Source organism: Vombatus ursinus, unplaced genomic scaffold (assembly GCF_900497805.2).
Source record: "Vombatus ursinus unplaced genomic scaffold, bare-nosed wombat genome assembly UNPS02014894.1, whole genome shotgun sequence".
Classification (NCBI taxonomy): domain Eukaryota; kingdom Metazoa; phylum Chordata; class Mammalia; order Diprotodontia; family Vombatidae; genus Vombatus; species Vombatus ursinus.
Window position 1 is genome coordinate 3704686 of NW_020954672.1, and position 19938 is coordinate 3724623.

The 19938-nt window shown below is 40.6% G+C and overlaps 1 protein-coding gene across 1 annotated transcript in view; it reads right to left on the reverse strand.

Annotated features, from left to right (window-relative positions):
• The window catches only part of SLC7A8 (solute carrier family 7 member 8), a 77053-nt gene extending 61157 nt beyond the window's left edge, over positions 1-15896 (reverse strand). The window contains exons 1-2 of the mRNA XM_027843175.1: positions 15390-15896; positions 14944-15091 (exon numbers count right to left, since the gene is read on the reverse strand). Coding sequence (XP_027698976.1) covers positions 14944-15091 — 148 coding nt within the window. The 5' untranslated portion in view covers positions 15390-15896. The remainder of the gene's footprint in view (positions 1-14943; positions 15092-15389) is intronic.
• Positions 15897-19938: the final 4042 nt, after the last annotated feature.

Here is a 19938-nt window from a genome sequence, read left to right on the forward strand (position 1 = left end):
GAAGTTCATATAAGACTTCCTATGACTTCCTGTGCTTTTCCATATTCTTATTCATTGCTCAATTCCTTTCAGGCCTCAAATGAAGCAATAAAGCCTTTGGCTTTATTAACTGAAGTAGAGTGGCCAGAAGAAATGAGTTTTCATCAGTATGATTCTGGAATAGTGTGTCCAATTTGGAGTGCTCCATTTTAGGAATGACAAAGACCCACCAGAGCATGTCTTGAGAAGGATAACCAGATTGGCAAGAGGAACTGGAAATTATGCTAAAACGGGGATTGGTGGAGCTGGAGAACAGCTTGGAGAACTCCCTTCAAATAAATTTCAAGGGTAGTCATGTAGAAGGGATTAGACTTGTTTTGTTTGACCCTAGAGGGTAGAACTAGGGGCAATGAATGGGTGGAAATTTCTGAGAGGCAGATTTTGACTTTTGATAGAAGGGGGTTGGAAAAGCCTAACGATCAAGAGTTGTTGTATAAAAGTGAAATTGGCTGCCTAGGAAGTTAGTGATACTGAGCATCTTTAAGCAGAGGCTGGGTGACCACCTGTAAGGAATGTTTTAGAGAAGTTTCTTGTTTAAGCAACAGAATTGGAACTAGATGAACTGTAAATTTCCTTCCAACTCTTACACTACATGATGCTGTGAGCCAGTGGTTTTATAGTACTGTCTGGTCAATTACGACTGAACTTTGGAATCCTCATCAAGTATATTTAGAGCTGTGGAAAATAACATTTCTAGAATCAAAAGAGGGGCTCATTCCCTTGGGAAATGGCTCTTACCCATTAGTCAAAGGGGGTGGGGGGGTTATCCTTCCATTAAAAAAATAAAATAACCTTTCTAGATTTTATTTTTATAAATATGCAGTTGGGACATTTTACACCTGAATAAATATTTAAAGAGAGGGGCTATTGTTTTAAAATTCATAAGGGAAGTTCACTAATAATTCTGTCCATAGTGACCATGCTAAGGTGGCTAATTTGCCCTACTTAACAACCAGTCCAGTGTGAGCCTGTTTGATACATCTCTTAGTATATATTGTGAAACCATCCTCCCTGGGAGTGACATCAGTTCCAATGCTGGGAATATTTAAAGCTAAATTGGGCCAAGCTCTAGAGAAGAGATGATGGAAAAATCCGTGGCTGAAACAAAGGGTAAGGGATAAGATGTGATCAATAAAGCTTTTCCAATTTAGACTCTCCAGTTCTATAAATAATACAGGCTTAAAATATAATTGAAGGATTATTTTTATTCCTCAAAAAAAATCCACAAAGCCTCTCACAATGCTTTATATATAGCATCTTCTCAGTTAAATGACGCAACATGTTGAATGGTAAGATAGGGAACTATAAGCAATCTTCCCCCCCCTTCCCCAAAGCAGCTCATGTACCAGTTCTAGATTTCCAGGGGGTTCAGAAGCTTCTCCACAAAAACTAGTGAACAAGGTCACGCATTCCTAGGAGAAGGATGAGCTGAATTTCATTTCACTCTGTACAATTGGCAATGAATCATGGTTGTATGTGGTTTGTCCTAAGAGGACCATGACATCAAGATGATAGCATGACTTCGCAAGTGAATTGAATTAGCATGAGACAAGGCTGTGCAAAGTCACCAACCTCACTTTCTCTTCTGGAGCCATCTGGGTCCAGTGGCCAGATGAGGACAACTGGAGATGGCCCAGGAAGCAGTGGGGGACCTTGGCCTTTTTAAGCTAATGTCTTTCCCCAGTTCTCACTTTGACTGAGGCAATGCCCATTCAGTGATTAGGGTTGTGTAACAAGTGAGCCAAGAGATGGCCCCTTTAATTAAAATTTTAAAAAGCCAAACTGAGGGGGATAGATCCTCAGGGTCATTTCCGACCGGAAAGAAACTACTACTTACATTCACTCTGAGCCATCAGAGCCCAAAAAATAACCATTCAGCGGTGCTTGGGCAGGGGCTTATTGTTGGCCAATCAATGAGAGGTAGAGTGAACAGTTTTAGGCACGGTCTTTAAGAAAGAAACCTAGTCAGTAAACCCCAACATATAAATGTAGACTTCAGCCATCAAAAATTAACCTTCCTTTGGGCAGAGTACCCTCAGGTAAGGGAAGAGGAGAGGAGAGGAGAGGCTCAACTGGAACTGGTCAGCTGTTCCCCATTCAGGCAGCTCAGACTACTCACAGATTGTGGTTTGTCCTTCATTCTCAGAGAGGAACCAAGACATCTAAGATAATGCCACGACTTGCAAGTGAATTGCAAGTTTGAAACTCAATTCACTCCGGCTTTCATTGATTGGCCAACATAGGCCCCTGCCCAAGCACCACTTAATGGTTATTTTTTGGGCTCCCATGGCTCTGAGTGAATGTAAATAGTAGTTGTTTCTTTCTGGTCAGAAACGACCCTGAGGGTCTCTCCCTCTCAGTTTGACTTTTTAAAAATTTTAATTAAAGGAGCCTTCCCTCCCTTTACTTCTTAAACAGCCCCATCACTGAATGGGCAGTGCCTCCTCAGTCAACATGAAAATTCAGAAAGACCTTAGCTTAAAAAGGCCAAAGTGGCCTACTGTATCATGGGCCATCACCAGTAGTCCTAATCTATTATCTGGCCACTAGACTCCAGATGGCTCTGGAGGAGAAAGTGAGGCTGGTGACTGCACAGCCCTCCCTCAAGGTAATCCAATTCACTGGCGATGAATCAGAATTAGGAAAGAAAGCCAATTTCAAGCCCTGTGAATTTTAGCCTTCTTGCTGTCCCATCCCACCCAGCCCAAAGTTCAGAATGCAAGCCATCCCATGTTGTTTCCTTTCAGCTTTCTCAGGTAAAATCAGAAATTCTATATACATTCATCTACAGGGCAAAAACCAAATTATTTCTTAAGAAAAAATGAATAAAGTCTGGACCTATGATTTCATTGGACTAAGAGACTCTCAGGGAAAGAAACTACTATTAGGGTTCAGCATCTCCTCTGAAACTTACTGGCTTAGGAAGAATTGACACTTGTCTAGGGTGTCACAAAGCCAGAATGTGTCAAAAGTCGGGTCCTAAACCTAGATCTTGATTTCAAGGCCAGCTCTCTCCCTACTATACAATACTGCTTCTTATATTGCTTAGGAAAACTGGAAAAAATCCTGACAATCTAACTAGCCAAGAGGCCTCAAAGGGCTGGTGGGTGGTGCTGTGGATAGTGCACCAGCCCTGGAATCAGGAGGACCCGAGTTTAAATTTGGCCTCAAGATACTAGTTGATGTGACCCTGGTCAAGTCACTTAACAATGAGTACCTTAAAAAAAAAAAAAAAAAGAAGCCTCAAGTGGCATTCCTTAGCTGCTTTAGTTTCTCACTTTTCCACGTTGTTCAATTTGCTTTTTGAATCCAAAAAAGTTCCATAGAATGTACTAGTTCCTTTGGGAATATTCATTGAGTCCTAGACCTACTAGAACCTTCTATTTCCTACATCTTGAACAGGACCTTTCATTTGTTCAGCTCAGGCTCCCTATCCCTCTAGCTCCTATTTGCTTTCTAGAATCTCTTGACATTTATCCCATTCTGTCCCCTTCTGCTCTTTGCCGGGTTCATACTCGATGCTCTCTAGAAGCTATGTGAGGTCTGAAGAAGAATCACAGGATGTTCAGAGATAGAAGGGATCTTTCGAGACTAACCAATCCAATGTCCTTATTTCAAAGTTAAGAAAACATCTATAAAATGGTCTAGAGTCTTGAAATGATTTCTCCAAGTTCACAAAGCAGAACTTTGATTTGAATCCAAGGTTTGCACAGTTACAGAAAGGTAGATTCAGGTTTGCAGTAAGGAAAAACATCCCAAACTATCCAAAAGTGGAATGGATTGCCTTGGAAGATAGTGGATTCTCCCTTAGGAGGCTTCAAGAAAAGGCCGGACAGCCACCTGTCAAGGTTTTTATAGAGAGAATTCTTGATTGGGAATAGATTGTGCTATATGACCTGTAAGATTGGATTCTAATTTCGTAATTTTTTTTTTGGCTGTTTGGAGAGAAGTGCCAAACTGCATTGTCTCCCTGCCTTCAAGACAAGTTCAGGAACCATTCATAGGAATCTCAAAACAGAAAAAATCTCAAAATACAATCTGGGTTAACAATTTCAGAGAAAACCTGTAGGCAGGAAGCAGTTAGAAAGTGGAAGAGGAATGAATCCAACATTTCAATTTAAACAAAAAGGTATTAAGTACATACTATGTGCTGAGCACTGTGTCAAGACAAGATAAAAAAAATTAGTAAGGTACAGGCATTAACATACGTACACAAATACTATAAGGTACAATGATAGCTAGAATATAATCATAGATTTAGAAGCTGGAAGGGACCTTAGAAGCTGCCTAAGGACAAGGCAATATCCCATTCTTCCAGGACTACTCCCCTCTGTCTGGGAGTCCTTCCAGCCTAAATAAATTAATCCTAGAGAAGAGTGCGTGTTAATCTGCCAATCCTTTCAGATAGGCTGGTGAAGAGGGACAAAGATCTCAACAACCTGATAATCACTTCAGTGGTGGGGAAACCATAGATGTAAACCTGTAGCATGCACAAGAGATCACACCCCAGTAAAACCATCTCAGTAGATGGGCTAAACCAGGTGGAGGATAACCTTCAGGGCTCAAATCCATCAGGCCTTAAACCCATTAAGTTAGGGTGGATGTCTACCCCAACCATGTGAAATCTCCACTGGGAGAATGGGCAGATAAGAACAATTTGTTCCAAAGGCCAGGAAGGCAGCTGAACAAGGTCTCTGGAGTGCTTAAAGCTTGGTCAAGCATCAAAGCCACCAAGGTTCACTGCATCCTGGGCCATCGCCAGTCATCTTGACTTTTGTCCTACCACTGGACTTCCATGACTCAGGAAGAGAGAAAGGCTGCCGACTTTGTAGGGCTCTGCCTCCATTAAATCCAATTCACTAGCAAGTAAAGACATCACTGTGATGTCATTAGTTAACAAACCACCTTCCTAAGAAATGTCTTCTTGTACTTTCTTTGGAGCATATCATTCACCCTTCCAAGGGACTTTTCTAAGGATTTTTGGAAAAGCTTTAGAGAAAAATACTATCTTAATACATCTAGTTTTACTAAATAGATGAGGTTTTAAATATGCTTCCTATTACTGACCTACATCCCCAACTGCTTACATCTTTTTTTTGGGTGGGTGGGCCATGAGGCAATTGGGGTTAAGTGACTTGTCCAGAGTCACACAGCTAGTAAGTGTTATGTGTCTGAGGCCGAATTTGAACTCAGGTCCTTCTGACTCTGATGAGTATGGGATCTAGACCCAAAAAGGAAAAACTCTTGACTTTCCCACATGGCCAAATCTCTAGTGTACTTCTGAGGTTATAATCAACTGGCTTTTCATTGTGGCTCCACCCAATCTCCCAATTCTTTGTTACCCTTAACCTAGCCTAGCCCTCCATTGTCTTACCTCCCTATGGCCCTCGGCCACTTCCCACCCTTAATCCTAGCTAGGCTCCATTCTCCCAGGGCCACGTGGTCCAGGGTCCCTGGCATTCTATTACCTCACAGTTCCCCCCCCCCATCACCCCAAGACTCCTTAGCCACTCCTAGATTTCTCCCAGTTATATACATAAGGTTCATCTTGAATCCATTAAGGTGCTTAGATTCTTATAATCTAGCCAATAGCTTACTAATGTTCAGACTCCTTAAGAGTCTGCCCAACATGACGGGTGTTCTAATAAGCCTTGTCTCTGGCTGAAAGAAGGCTTGGGTCGAATTCTTTGGGGCAGGATTCACATGTTGTGATGTTGGGGTCCCAGCACCCCTAAACCTCAACAACTCCAGGCCGGGTACTCTTTCCACTGTACCACCTAGCTGCCCCCAACTGCTTACACCAGAATGTGTCACCAGGACCTTAGACTCAACAGGACTCCAAAACTGCTTCCTCTTCTGGATGCCATATTTCTGTCAATGGTACCATCATTTACCCAATCGGCTCTTTTCTAAACATTGGCGTTGTCTTTACACTGTCCTATTTTCATACCTACATCCAATCTTTTGTCAAGTCCCAATGAGTCTTCATAATACCTTTTATTATCTATACCTTACTCTGTATTCCCATTGCCCTTCTCACTGTGGTCAAATCAATTTTCCTTATTCACAGAGACACTTAGTATCTTTGTGATCTTGACAAGTCATGTAACCTCCTCAGACTTCAGTTTCCTCATCTATAAAATGAAGAGAATGAACTGGACGGCCTCTGAAACCCCTTCCAGCTCCAGGTCTATGATCTATCCAGTTCTGGCCACTCTTCTACTCAAAACTCTTCAGTGCCTACAATGTAAGCTCAAACTCCCTTAATTCAGCAAAGTCTTCCACAAACTGCTACCACCTGTGCCACTTAGCTGCCTTAACTAGGCAGAGAAGAGTGCTATCTACCAACACTTTATGGAGTTTTGGTGGCAAAGGAACATTCCTGAATTGAGGGTCAGGTAAGGTTTCCTTTAGGCACACAGAACAAAGTGCTAGGCCCTTAGAATCAAGAAAACCTGAGTTCAAATACTGCCTCATATACATAGCTGTGGAACCCTGGGCAAGTCACAACCTTTCACTATCAGTTTGCTCATCTGTAAAATAAGGTGGCCTGTAAGGTTCCTTCCAGCTTCTAAATCTATGACTATATTCTAGCTATCACTTTACCTTCATGTCTGTATCTTGTTAATTTTTTTATCTTGTCCTGACACAGTATGTACTTAATACCTTTTTGTTTAAATTGAAAGGTTAGATTCATTCCTCTTCCACTTTCTAACTGCTTCCTGCCTCCAGGTTTTCTCTGAAAGCAGGTAGCTCTATAGTCTAAAGTGGTTTTTTTTCCTTGAGCCCTGAATGAGTTGAAACTAAATCCCTCCTACCACTTCAAAGAGAAGTCTGTGTAAGGAAGACTAGGGGGTAATTTTCATACCTACTAATGAGCTTTGCCATCAAACAGACACAAAATCCACATAGGACTGACTAGGTTGGATTCCTGCATCTGACACTTACTACCACTACCTGGGTGACACTGAAGAAAGTAATTTAACCCCCTCAGGCCTGTTTCCTCATATGAAAAACAAGGGAGTTGGACTAAATGTCTTGAGGCCCCATCCAGCTCTAGGTCAATGATCCTCTTTTAAAGTAAATTTTCAGAGATGGCCAAGACCTCATGAGACTTTTTTGGCGGCAATCCCTGCCCTCAAGTATCTCCCAGTCTAATAAGAGGTGATAATATACAAACAACTACCACAAAAACAAAATACATAAATTGCAGGTAATCTCAGAAAAAAAGGTACTAAGATTAAGGAGGTCTGGAAATCTCACAGAAGGTGGGAAGTTAGCTGAGACTTGAAGGAAGCCAGGAACGACAGGAGGTGGAGATGAGGATGAGAATGGGGGGGGGGGGGGAATCTACCTTGTTATGCCCACCCCATCCTAATTTCCAGGGCAATGTTTCTAAAAATGTTTCCGGCTCTCACCTGGAATTCACCCCACCTTCAATCAGCTAACCGTCTCTTCTCCATAGTTTGTGAAATATGCTCCCAATATCTGACACACACAAACGCACAGTTACCCTTCCATCAGTTACCACCCTCCTGATTACAAACTTGTGAAGGAAAATGAGATATAGGACATAAAAATCAAAGAAAAGGACCTTAGATCATCAAGGACCCTTTCTTTAGGCCATGAAGCCTGCCCTTCTCAGAATGTTTTTTTTTCTAATTCCTAACTTAAGTGAAAACTAAATTTCAGTTAGAGGTTAGTGAAAAGATGTAATTTTTTTTTCCCATCCAAGTTTACAGAGGACTTGAAATCTATCTAGACTCCAAAGGCAGGGATTCCAAGCTTAGATCCCCAACCTCTCACCTCATCCTCCAGAAGAGAATAATAAGTGTGTTATTACTCAAGGAACCTGACCTGACACCCCAGTTAGCAAACTGCAGCCTAGGTCAAAAGAATCCTAGAGTTTCAGCTTTGCAAATATGCCTAAGTTTCCACAGAAACACACACTTGTAAGAAAAACCTAACAGAAGAAGGGGAGGATTTTTCTTTGTCTCCCAGCTTGAAACTCTCAAGCCAACAGATGGATTTCCTTTTAGATGTGACCTGATTTCTACAATTTACCCTCAGGGTTCATGCTAATTTGCACAATGGAGAGAACCAGTCGAAAGACTTTCTGAATCTCTGGAATATAAATTGCCCCCTAAGATCATGGTTACCCTTAAAGGAAAAGTAAGGATAAGAGCACTAATTAAAGACTGATCTAGTGTTTGCTGGCCAGTTCTTTGGCAGCTGCACTGGTGCTCCTCAGGCATGCTAGAAGTTTTCCTGCAACTACAATTCATGTAAAACATTTCATCTTAATCAGTGGCTCTTTGGCCATCTTACTTATGTGGTCTTTTTCTCAGAGAAAGGGCTCTTTTGTTTTTGGACCTCTGGTTTTTGGGACATAGCAGACACTTAAAATGTTCACTGAATTAAAATTTAGTAACAATTGCTTCTGACCCAAACTAATAAGTAGCTACAGGCAGAAGTTAAGCCAAGGGTCAAGTACATACATGGCAACAAGCGTTTTGTAAGGGCCTAGTGCCAGGCATGGTGGGCTAAGCACTGGGGATACAAAGAAAGGCAAGACCAATCCCTGCCCTAAGAGAGCTCCCAGTCTAATGCAGACAACATGCAAACAAAATATATTCAGAATAAATTGCAGATCTTACAGTAAAGGTACTAAGATTAAACAGAATTTGAAAAGTGTCCTCCAGAATTAGGTGAAACCTTACTAGGTCTGTATCCCAAAGAGATCGTAATAAAGGGAAAAGGATCTACACATTCAAAAATATTTATAGCAGCCCTTTTCACGGTGGCAAAATACTGGAAATTGAACTGATGCCCATCAGTTGGGGAATAGCTGAACAAGCTGTGGTATCTGAATGCAATGGAACACTATTGGGCAATGTGATGAACAGGCAGATTTCAGAAAAAAACTGAAAACTTGTATGGACTGATGCAAAGTGAAATGAGCAGAACTGGGAAAGCATTGTACATTGTGTATCAACAACACTGTGTGATAATCAACTATGAATGACTCGGTTCTTCTCCGAAACACAATGATCCAAGACAAGTACAAAGAACTCACAAAGGAAAATGCTATACACGTCCGGATAAAGAACTGATGGACTCTGAATGCAGATTGGAACATTTTTTTTCCCACTTACTTTATACTTTCTCATTTTTTTTTCCTTTTTATGTTTCTTCTTTCACAGCTGTAACTAACAGAAATATTTTTACATGATAGCACATGTATAAACTATATCAAATTGCCTACCATTCTCAAAAGAGGGGGAGAAAAAATTGAAACTCAAAATCTTGTACAAATGAATGCTAAAAATTTTCTTGACATATAACTTGGGGAAAAAATACTATTAAAAAAAAGAATTAGCTGAGACTTGAAGGAAATCAGGGAGACTAGGAGGCAGAGTTGAGGAGAGAAAAAGATCCAGGCTTGGGGGATAGCCAGTGAAAATGTTCGGACAGGAGATGGAACTGTCTGGTTCGAGAAAGAGCAAGGAGGCCAGTAAGACTTTTTTTTTTAATTAAGAAACTTTACCTCCTTTGTGTAATCTTATATACAATTTTTTTTTTAAAGTAAATTTTGTCTTTTGTTTCCTTCACCTACATTTATAATCCACATTTCCCAACATATACATTTCCCCTTTCCTCTCCTAGAGAACAATCCTTTATAACAAAAAATAAGAGGGGGGGAAAAAGATAAGCAAAATTAATCAAAATATGGGAAAACTCTGAAATTATATACAATATGCAATGATTCATATCCATTATTCTTTTACCTTTACAATGACATTGGGGGAGGGGGTGTTATTTGTATTCTATTTAAAAGCCTGCTTTTTATTTTATCAATATTAAATGCTATTTTTCTCTTTAAGCCCTAAGACTGGGGGTGGGGTGGGGGGAGTGGAGCTGAGGTAGGTGATAAATTGAGGACAAAAAGGCCTTTCATTAGGTAAAGGGATTAAAGGACAACTTCCCCAAATTTATCTTATACCCCCCAAAGGTATAAGATAAGTGTCTACAATACAAAAGTGCCCCATAGGCAACCAGTAGGGGCTCCACAGGCCCTTTCACCACCTCCAAATCAATTCAATTGACCTGGCTGTGGGAGGGGGTGGGGTGGGGAGGAACTGCATAGATTTCCTGAGGGAGTGTTCCAGGAGCAATCTGATAGTGGCTAGTGGCTCCATTCTGAAACATTAATCCAGATAGTATTTGAGGATATCTTTTCTTTCTTATTGATTTCTAAAAACGTTACTTGGAATTGTCTTGGAGGCAGCTCATGTAGTCCAATCAGTCAGTTTCTAGAAAATGGTAATCACAAAAGAAGTACTTGGTGATTTGACTTGAAATCACAATTTTAGTCAGAACTTATGTTTGAGGATACTGAGGCAAAGTCATGGTTAGTCATAGTGCTAGTTAAGAGTAGAGCCGGGACTTGAATGCAGGTTTATTGTCTTTTTTGTTTTAAATTGGGTCTTCCTATCTCAAGTAGGCTGAAAGTGCACAGACCACTCAAGGGCCAATGCCATCATTGATTTGCACAAGAGCTCGGATCTACTTGTTTTCAGAGATAGGTCTGTTTGTTCCTTTTTAGGAAACTCTCTCTCCACTCCCCCCACCTCTTCCACCAGGCATAATGGTGCCAGACAGTGCAGTTACACCACAGACATAGTCTACTGAAGCTCAGAACTCCCAAATCCAATGATCTACCACCCTCTGCCTACCCAGTAGCTTGCCACTTCCATCCCTTCTTAGTGTCTTTACAACTTTTGTTCATGATCTATTTTCCTCCCTGTCTATAGTCCACGTAAATCCTTCTCCACTCTATATTCCTTAACACTTAGCTAAGTCTAATTAGCTAAGATCATATGAAATTCTGTATTACTTTTTTCCCTTGGCATTTATGTATCCATTTCCAACTAGATTATAATGTGCTTGTCTATGTTCTCTAGTTCTCTAGATAGCACTTAATGTTTGCAAAGCACTTTACCTGTTATCACACACAACAACCCATTGTTAGGTAGGTGATATTATTGTGCCTCATAGTTCCCACAGGTGAGGAAACTGAGACAGAGAGTTTTAATGAACTTATCCAGGGCCAAGTTGAGTGTCTTGAATCAGAATTTAAACTCTGAAATTCCTGACTCCAAGTTCCAATTCTATCCACTGTTTCTACCTGGCTTATATATTCAACTGTTCTTTTCTCAACTACCATAGATTATGGATTCTCTATCACAGGGAGTAAATGATTTGAAAAACTGAAAAACTTAAATTTGAATAAATTTTGAATAAACATTTACTAAGTCTCTACCATGTGCCAGGCACTGTGCTAAAAGCTGAGAATACAAAAGAAGGCAAAAGACAGTCCTTGACCTCAAGGACCTTACAATGTAAAGGAGGAGACATGCAAACAAATATATACAGAGCAAGCTATACACAGGATGAACAGGAAATAACAGAGAAGGCACTGGGAGTAAGACAGATTGAGAAAACCTTCCAATAAAGAATGGGATTTTAGTTGAAACTTAAAAGAAGCCAGGAGAGTGGGTAGTAGGAACGGAAGAGGGAGAGCATTCCAGGCATCAGAGGCAGCCTGAGAAAATGCCCAGAGCCAAGTGATAGACTGTCTAGTTCGTGGAGCAGCCAGCACAAAAAGCATTTCTTAATCACTTATTACACGCAAAGCTCTGTGCTAAGCATAAGACAGTCCCTGCTCTCAAGAAGCTCAATTCTAATAGGGTTAGAAGACGACACATGTAAAGCCATACTTCCTACTTGGTTCCCCCACAATGCCTAGCATCCTATTTTTCACATCCTAAGTGTTTAAAATATGCTCACTAATTGGAATGATCTTGATTTGTTCATCTTTTTCCCAAGAGCCAACATATTTCCCAGGTAGGTATGGTTTTGTTCACCCCCTGTAACATCTAATAAAATACTCCGGTGGCCTTGAAAGCCCTTTCACAATCCCTCTCCAACATACAGGCAAATTTCACATTATTTCCCTTAGATCCTAATACTTTCTGGGTCAAGTTTGTTCCCTACACATAACACTCGACCTCTCGGCCTTTGTACAAACTATCCCCTAGGTCTGGAATGGTTTCCCTTCTGTAATGCCTAGGGTTCCTAAAAGGCCTCAGATCAAGCACATGCTCCAAAAGCCCTTTCTGGACATTCTTACCTTTCCAAGCTCTATAACTTTGTATATATTTTGAATTTATTTTTCTGTGTACATAATACTTGCTTCTAAGCCAGGAGAGGGGAACCTACAGCCTCAAGGCCACATGTGGACCTCTAGGTCCCTGGGTTTGGCCTTTTGACTGAGTTCAAGTTTTACAGAACAAATCCTTTTATTAAGGAGATTTGTTCTGAGAAGTTTGGATTCAGTCAAAGAGCCACACTTGAGGACCTAGAGGGCCACATGTGACCTCTAGGCCACAGGTTCCCTACCCCACATCTAAGCCAGTTTTATCATTAGAATTTAGTAAAGTATAAGCACCTTGAGGGCTCGCACTAGCTTTTTGTTGTTGTTGTTTTTGGCCCCAAAAGTCTAGAACAGTGCCTGACACACCTCTCAATACTTGTTAAATTCAATTGATAATGGGGATTAGGTAGTGTGAGGACAGGTCCCATTCCTCTAAGTCATTAAATGAAATATAATTTCCTCTTTTTTGCGTTCAGGTTTGTCCTTTCCTCCTTAGCTCTGAGTGCTATTACTCAACTCTGAAAAATACTATTTGTGACAATTTAGCTCGAAAAGAAATCTCTCTGCCCAGACCAAAATACTCCTAGAATGAGTATGGCTACTGAATAGCAGCTTCTGTGTATAACCCTCAGGTACCAGCAATCTGTTAGGATTATACATTTAACACTGAAAGGGGACCGACCAGCCCTCTACTTTTACAAACGAGAAAATTGAGTCCTGAAGGAACTGTGCAAAGTCAAAATTTGAACCCAAGCTCTCAGGCTCCAAATTCAGCTCTCTTTCCATTGTACCACAATACTGCCAGAGAAGCAGTTTGGCAGCTGAGCAAAGTCATCTTAAACAGCAAGCAATCACCACTTTAGCTCATATTTGGGTAGAAAAGCATCCATAAGGGATCTGACTCTTGAGAAAAATAACTTGACCATTATCTCTTTCAACAACAAACACATAAGCTCTTTTGTCACTACAGAACACCAGAGCTGTTATTTTTGTAACTAGAATGACATTTTCTGATGGCTTGGTGGGGTCCAAGATTAGAGATTGTTCTCACGCTATGGCATAAGTTCATTGACCAATCACTGTTCAAACAGCTTGAGATAGTATTCATCTCAGCTGAGCATCTCCACTTCCTTGTATTCTTTAAATAAAAGAGAAATACTTTGTAGACATTCTATATTTAAGATGGATTACAACTCAATGTAGCATACAGAAATAAAAATGTGTTATGTACTGGGGTGCTAGAAATGGGGGAAGAGCTGGGAAGTAAGAAGGTATACACATATCTTCTTATACCTTCATATAAGCCTTGATCAGAAACCTGCCTGAAAGGGAATAAAAATATTTAATCCTGTCAGTCAAACTGGTGAGAGAGGTAACAGGCTTCTGGCTATTTATAGACCTTAATGTTAGCATGTAGTGGTACCTATATTGTGCCCTTGGCTGAGATCATTTGAGAAGACATGCAAACTGGGCAAGTAAAAGTCACTAAGAGAATCAGATATTTTTTTTTTACTATAATCTTTTTATGTTAGTCTCTTAAGGAATTGTATATGCCAAGACAAATCCCCCTACCCCACCCCACCCCACGTACAATCCACTCAACCCCCTCCCTCAGGCTTTAGTCATATGAATATGAAGGTGAAATGAGCTCCCCAGGGCCCCAGTTTAGACAATAACAAGGACAACAGATAGGAAGTAATAACAATGATCAAAGCCAGAGAATAGGTGAGAGAAGTTTATCTGAATTGGCTGTGGGGGTAAGGATTGTTTCTGGCCAGGAATTTCCATTTCTCTGAGGCCAAAAGAAATCACTCGGTGGGGTGCCTGGAATGTGAGGATAATCCAGATAAACTAGTTCCTGGGCACCAGAATACAATAAGTTTTAAAACTGATGTAAAGAGAGAAGCTGACATGCAAATATTATAATCACAACATAGCTTTTCCTAGGAAGAGAGTTAAATACTCTAATTGTTCCTGAAAGCAAAGGAGACATAGGAACTTCCCCAGGAAAAAAGGGGTAAATTGCTATTATCCAACTTCCCAAAGCTTCCCTAGAAAGTGTTGCCTAGAAACTGGATTTAGGTGCTATAGACCACTCCAGAGATGATGCCACACACCCATTGGCCTGCGATAAAGCACTTTCAGGGAGACCCAGGATCAGTGGGATCTCCAGTTTCAGAAAATTCTTTTTATCTGTTCTTCCCAATCTCCATTTTCAAGTCACTGCTGCTTCTCTGAGAAAGTCTGATACAGTCTCTCCTCTGAAAGAAGAGTTGGGTAGGTGCACTCATTAGTACAGACAGCAGAATTACCCAAAGCTACTGCCGCAGTCGTGATGTTTCTTACGCGCCCACTAAGACCTACCACCACCTCACACGGAGGTTATAGGCACAAAGATAAACACTGATGGAATCATTCATCTTTGGCAGCGTTTGGTCAAGTTTTAGTGGCTGCTTGGCTTTAATGAATGACAATATAATTTGTGCATCCCTGCTCTCATTCCTCTGTCTTAACCAGCGGGGAAGCGGCATAGGTGAATTTTAGTTGCTTTACCAATTGTTCCAAGGAGGATAGAGAATTCTTTAGTTGCTATATGATTCTACAAGGGACAAGAGAAGAGTGGGGGAGAAATAATCTATAGCCCCATTTAGCTCCCACAGCAAGAAAGGAAAACCAGTTAGACTCACCTACAATGATGCCGCAAGCACTGATCAACCCAATCTCTTTCTTCAGTGCTACTCCACCCCCTCCAGAACCAGCATCTCGACCAGGATCAGACTCGCTCCCGCCTGTGGGGCTCTTTTCAACGTTTCGGTGCCTGGCCTTTTCTTCCATCTTTTTTCAGAAAAAAAAAATCAACCACTGAAATTTCCTTCCCCTCTGCCTACCTATCTATTTTTATTTCTTCCTAAGCCTTTCAAATGAATATGTCCTCTTCCTAAAATAATGACCCTTTGTCCTGGCCCTTTAAAAAAGGCACATGCAGATAAAAAAGAAAATCTCAAATCTATATTAGTATAATTAAGACACTTTCCCGTCGCTCTAGATTGCCACTAAAGAAAGTGGTTTAAAAAGGTGAAATAGACATGTGGACAAAAATAGAACTGTACCAGCTACTCCCTCTAGCACTCACAGGAGTGAGGATGTGGATTTCCCGAACCAGGGCTGAATTCTGCTCAATTTACACAGGCAGCTGCTTCATGCAGATGCACCACGACAGTTTGGATTTCCCTTTAGCTCTCTCCTCAAACCGATATCCAAACTGGCTTTTAGCTCAGCTCGGTTCTTTTTTTTTTTTTTTCTATGAGGGTTAGAGTATCTTTTTCATTGAGTCTTGGAAAAAAATAGGCAATCCTCAGGTACTTTCTTCTCTTTTAGAAAAACAAACTGCTGACAGCCGGTTTGCTCTAGATTTTGTTCCACAGGGTGTGGATTTTCCTTTCCCTTCCTCTCTCCTCCCCCTTCCCTTCTCCTGCCTTCAGATTTTCCCCCGTGTTCTCATTTATTCTTATAGGCTAGTCTCTTTTCTTCCTGTCCTTGGTTTTGTTTTGATTTGTTTTGTTTTCCTTTTTCTATCTGTCTTATAGCTCTGAGTTATGCATCTCTCTCCGCAGCCTCAGGAAGAGTAGCTTCTTCACGTGTGAAAGACCTTAGCTCCAGCTTGGGGTTTTATTTCCTGAACTCACAGTAGGCTCCGCCTCCTCTCCATCCTCAGTAGCTTTCTCCTCCTTCTTCTTCGATTTCGGTATTAGCATATAAATCCGAAAGACCTCTAAGGAAAATGGAATGTGCTGTTTTCCTCTCCTCCATCTCCCTCCTTGTAACAAATTGGATATAAATCCCTCCCCTTGCAAATGTTCCGGGAGATTCATTAACTGGTATAGCATTACATGCCATGTAACATTTGTGAGCTTTATAAATGAGGGAACAGTTGTGGAGACCGTTTTAACTCCATCAGAAATAAAGTGGACTCGTGACAAAGTTTTGTAAGAATTAAGTATAGATCACTTGGGGGTACTAGGATCGAGGAACCCTGGCATGACTCCTCCAAGTAGCTGAAGGACTGGGAGACATGATTTGAGAATATGGAGGGAAAATAAAGGAAAAATTAGGATTAATAGAAAGGGAACACATTTCCTGTTGGAGCTTAAGAAATGGAGAGATCTGTGTGGCTTTGCTTTTTAAAGGATTGTTTTCTTTTAAAATCTAAGATGGGGGGAGGAAGGAGATGGCTGGCTCACAACTGGAAACTTTTACTAGTAGGACCAAATGAGACACTGAGAATGCGAGACTGGAAGACTGTGGGCTAGGTTTGGACTCTAGTCACAGGCAAAGAATGGAACAAATCTGACCCAATGGGACCTTTCACAACTCCATTTAAAAAAAAAATGTGACTGGACTGTTTGAATGGAGAAAAAGAAATATTTTACTGATCTTGAGACAAGGTCATGGCTAATAAATTACCTTCAGAATGACTTCAATTCCCCTGTCCTTCTTCATCCCCACCCCACCCTAGCCCCAGGTATTGCAGACTGCATTTTGTCCCTGAATTCTTTGTATTTCATTTGAGTGGTGAGGTCTGTGGTCTCTATTTACAGCTGTAGAGCATTTTATAAGTCCTGAAATACTTCTGAAGATTGCATTAAAGAAACATAAAGTTAATTTGAGCCTGCATACGTGTTCTATATACCGTACTTCTGTTTTATGGGGAGGAGAGGTCTAAATGCCCAAGTTCCTTCAGGTTACTGATTACAGAAATTTGCTCAAGAATAACTCCCTTTTTTGAAAAACAAAAAAAAACCAAAAACCATATATACACATATATAATTGAATCTTGAGACTATATAAGAAAGGTTTGAACTAGTCCCCTAAAAAAAAAAACAACAACCCTAAGATTGGGCTCATGGTAACTTTGCATAGGAGTAAAAGTCCTGACTGAGTTTTCAATCCTTAAAACTTCTTGTCCCTTCCTCCTTGATCACTCATTAAGAGGTTTCAAAGGTTATGGCTCTCAGACCCTTCCTCTACCTGGAATTTGATAGAGACAAAGCAAACTGAAAGCCTCAGCAAAAAGAGGTGAAAGGAGAAATTCAGCAAAAGAGAACAGGAGAGACAGGGAATGGAAAAAACAAATGTAGCAAGTAAACTTTCTGGGAGGGAAAGAGTTGTTGGAAATGAAACTTTTTGGGGGGGGCTGCCTTTGGCATTTGTTTGACATTAGGAAGCTTAAGGTTATAATTTAATACATCAAAGTATGACCTCCCAGTTAAAACATTTTTAGTTATTATTAATCAATATAGTGATTTCTGCTCAGATTCTGCCATTGAGAGACACAAAAAAAAGAGTATACTCTACTTTTTTAATTCTCGCAAATATGACTTTTTTTCTGTAACTTACATGTGACTAAAAGGATATAGACTGAACGTGAGCCTTACCAGATTAATACAAAACCTTCCCCATACAAGAAGACTAGATTTAGAAAGCTTAGCTTCTAGGTAGCAGAGCCCAGGGGTACAGTCATATGAGAAGTCCAGAACTATAGAGTTGCTACCGATTATTATTAGTGTTTCTTTAGTATCTTTTGTCTTTGTGTGTATATATGTATACATATACACAGACACACATATACATATACACACATATCTAGATCTAGATCTCTCTATCTCTATCTCTATCTAACCTCTAGCAAAGTACTGAGCTAAATACCTTATCATTTTTATCTCATTTGTTCCTCATGCCAACCCTGGAAGGCAGGAGCTATTGCTATCTCTATTTTACAGATGAGGAAATTGAGGTAAATGGAGGTTAAGTGACTTCTTAGTAAATGTCTGAGACTGTATTTGAACTCAGGGCTTTCAGATTCCAGCGTTCAGTGCACTCTGGCACCACCTAGCAGCCCTTGAAAAGCAACTTAGAAACAACTAGCTATTTCCCTTGCCTTACCTGATTCAAAATTTATCCAGAGCCTATTAGTTTGCCAGGCACTATGTTAGGCATTGGGAATAAAACAAAAATTAAATAGTTCCTAATATCAAGGAGAATCCATTCTACTGGTGTTCCCGACTTACTTTAAGTCTCAATTAAAATTCTACCTTGTACAGGAAGCTTTCCCTAATTCTCTTAATTCCAATTCTTCCCCACTTTTAGTTATTTTCCATTTATCATGTATACAGCTTGCTTTGTACATATCTGTTTGCATGTTGTTTCCCTCATTAGAGTGTAAGCTCTCTGAGGGCAGGAATTGTCTTTTGCCTTTTAACACAGTGCTTGACAAAAAGTAGGCACTTAATAAATGTTTATTAACTGGAATGGAATTGAAAGAGCATGTACATAGAGAAATAAATGCAATATGTAAACTAAAAATATAAAATAATCTGCTGAGTAAGAGAAGTGACAACCCAGGAGGTCAAGAAAGACAGACTTTTTGTAGGAGTTAGTGCTAGGGCTAAACATAAAGACTGTTAGGAACTGTAAGAGATGGAAATGAGGAGGGAGAGCTTTTCAAAAAGGTGTAGAAGGAGCATGTGACCTACAGGAAACAGGTCAATCAGGGCAGAAATGAGGGAATGTAAGGGGGAAATAGTGTGGAGTTCATCTGGAGAGATAAGTCGGAACCTGATTATGAAGGACTGTAAGTGTCCAACAGAGGTTTGTGTTGTATCCTAGAGGCAACAGGAAGCCATTGAAACTTCTTGATCAGGAGAGTTGACATAATCAGATCTGTGCTTTAGGCAATATAAGTTTGGCAGCTGTGTGGAGGATGGGTTGTAGAAAAAAGAAATTGGAATAGGGAGATGTATTAGGAGACTACCGAGATAGCTCAAGTGAGAGATGATGAGGGCCTGAACCCAGGTGATAGTAGTGTAAGTGGAGAAAAAGGGGACAGATGGGAGAGATGTTGCAGAAGGAGAATCAGTAATATTTTCAGCTGATTGGATATTCAGTGAATACAGGAAGCACAAGGATACTTTGTGAAATGAACATTCACTAGAATGAAGTATAGTGTAAAGAGCCCTGGTTTTGGAAATTGGAAGATCTAAGTTTGACTCTTCTCTCTGCTTTGGGCCTCAGTTTGCATAAAATGAGGGTACTGGACTGGATGACTGACCTCGTTGTTGTATGCCTGTGAAACCTGGACAGTAGGTGACTGAATCGTTTCCATTTGAATTGTCTTAGGAAGATTCTGAAGATCACCTGGCAGGATAAGACAACAGACACTGAGGTCCTTTCTCAAACTAAACTGCCAGNGACTGAATCGTTTCCATTTGAATTGTCTTAGGAAGATTCTGAAGATCACCTGGCAGGATAAAACAACAGACACTGAGGTCCTTTCTCAAACTAAACTGCCAAGCATTTAAACTCTATTGCAGAGGGCGCAACTCCAATGGGCTGGCCACATTATTCGAATGTAAAATGTACACTTGCCAAAAAGACTATTTTATGGAGAACTTACACAGGGCAAGCATTCGCATGGTAGTCAGAAGTGATACAAGGACACTCTCAAGGTCTCTCTTAAGAACTTTGGTTGTATGACTTGGAAGACACTGGCACAGGACCGCCCAGTATGGTGTGCCCACATCAGAGAAGGTGCTGTGCTCTATGAGCAAAGACGTGAAAATTTAGAGGATCCACCCCAAATGTTCACATGGACTATTTGTGCCCGACCTGTGGTAGAGCATTCC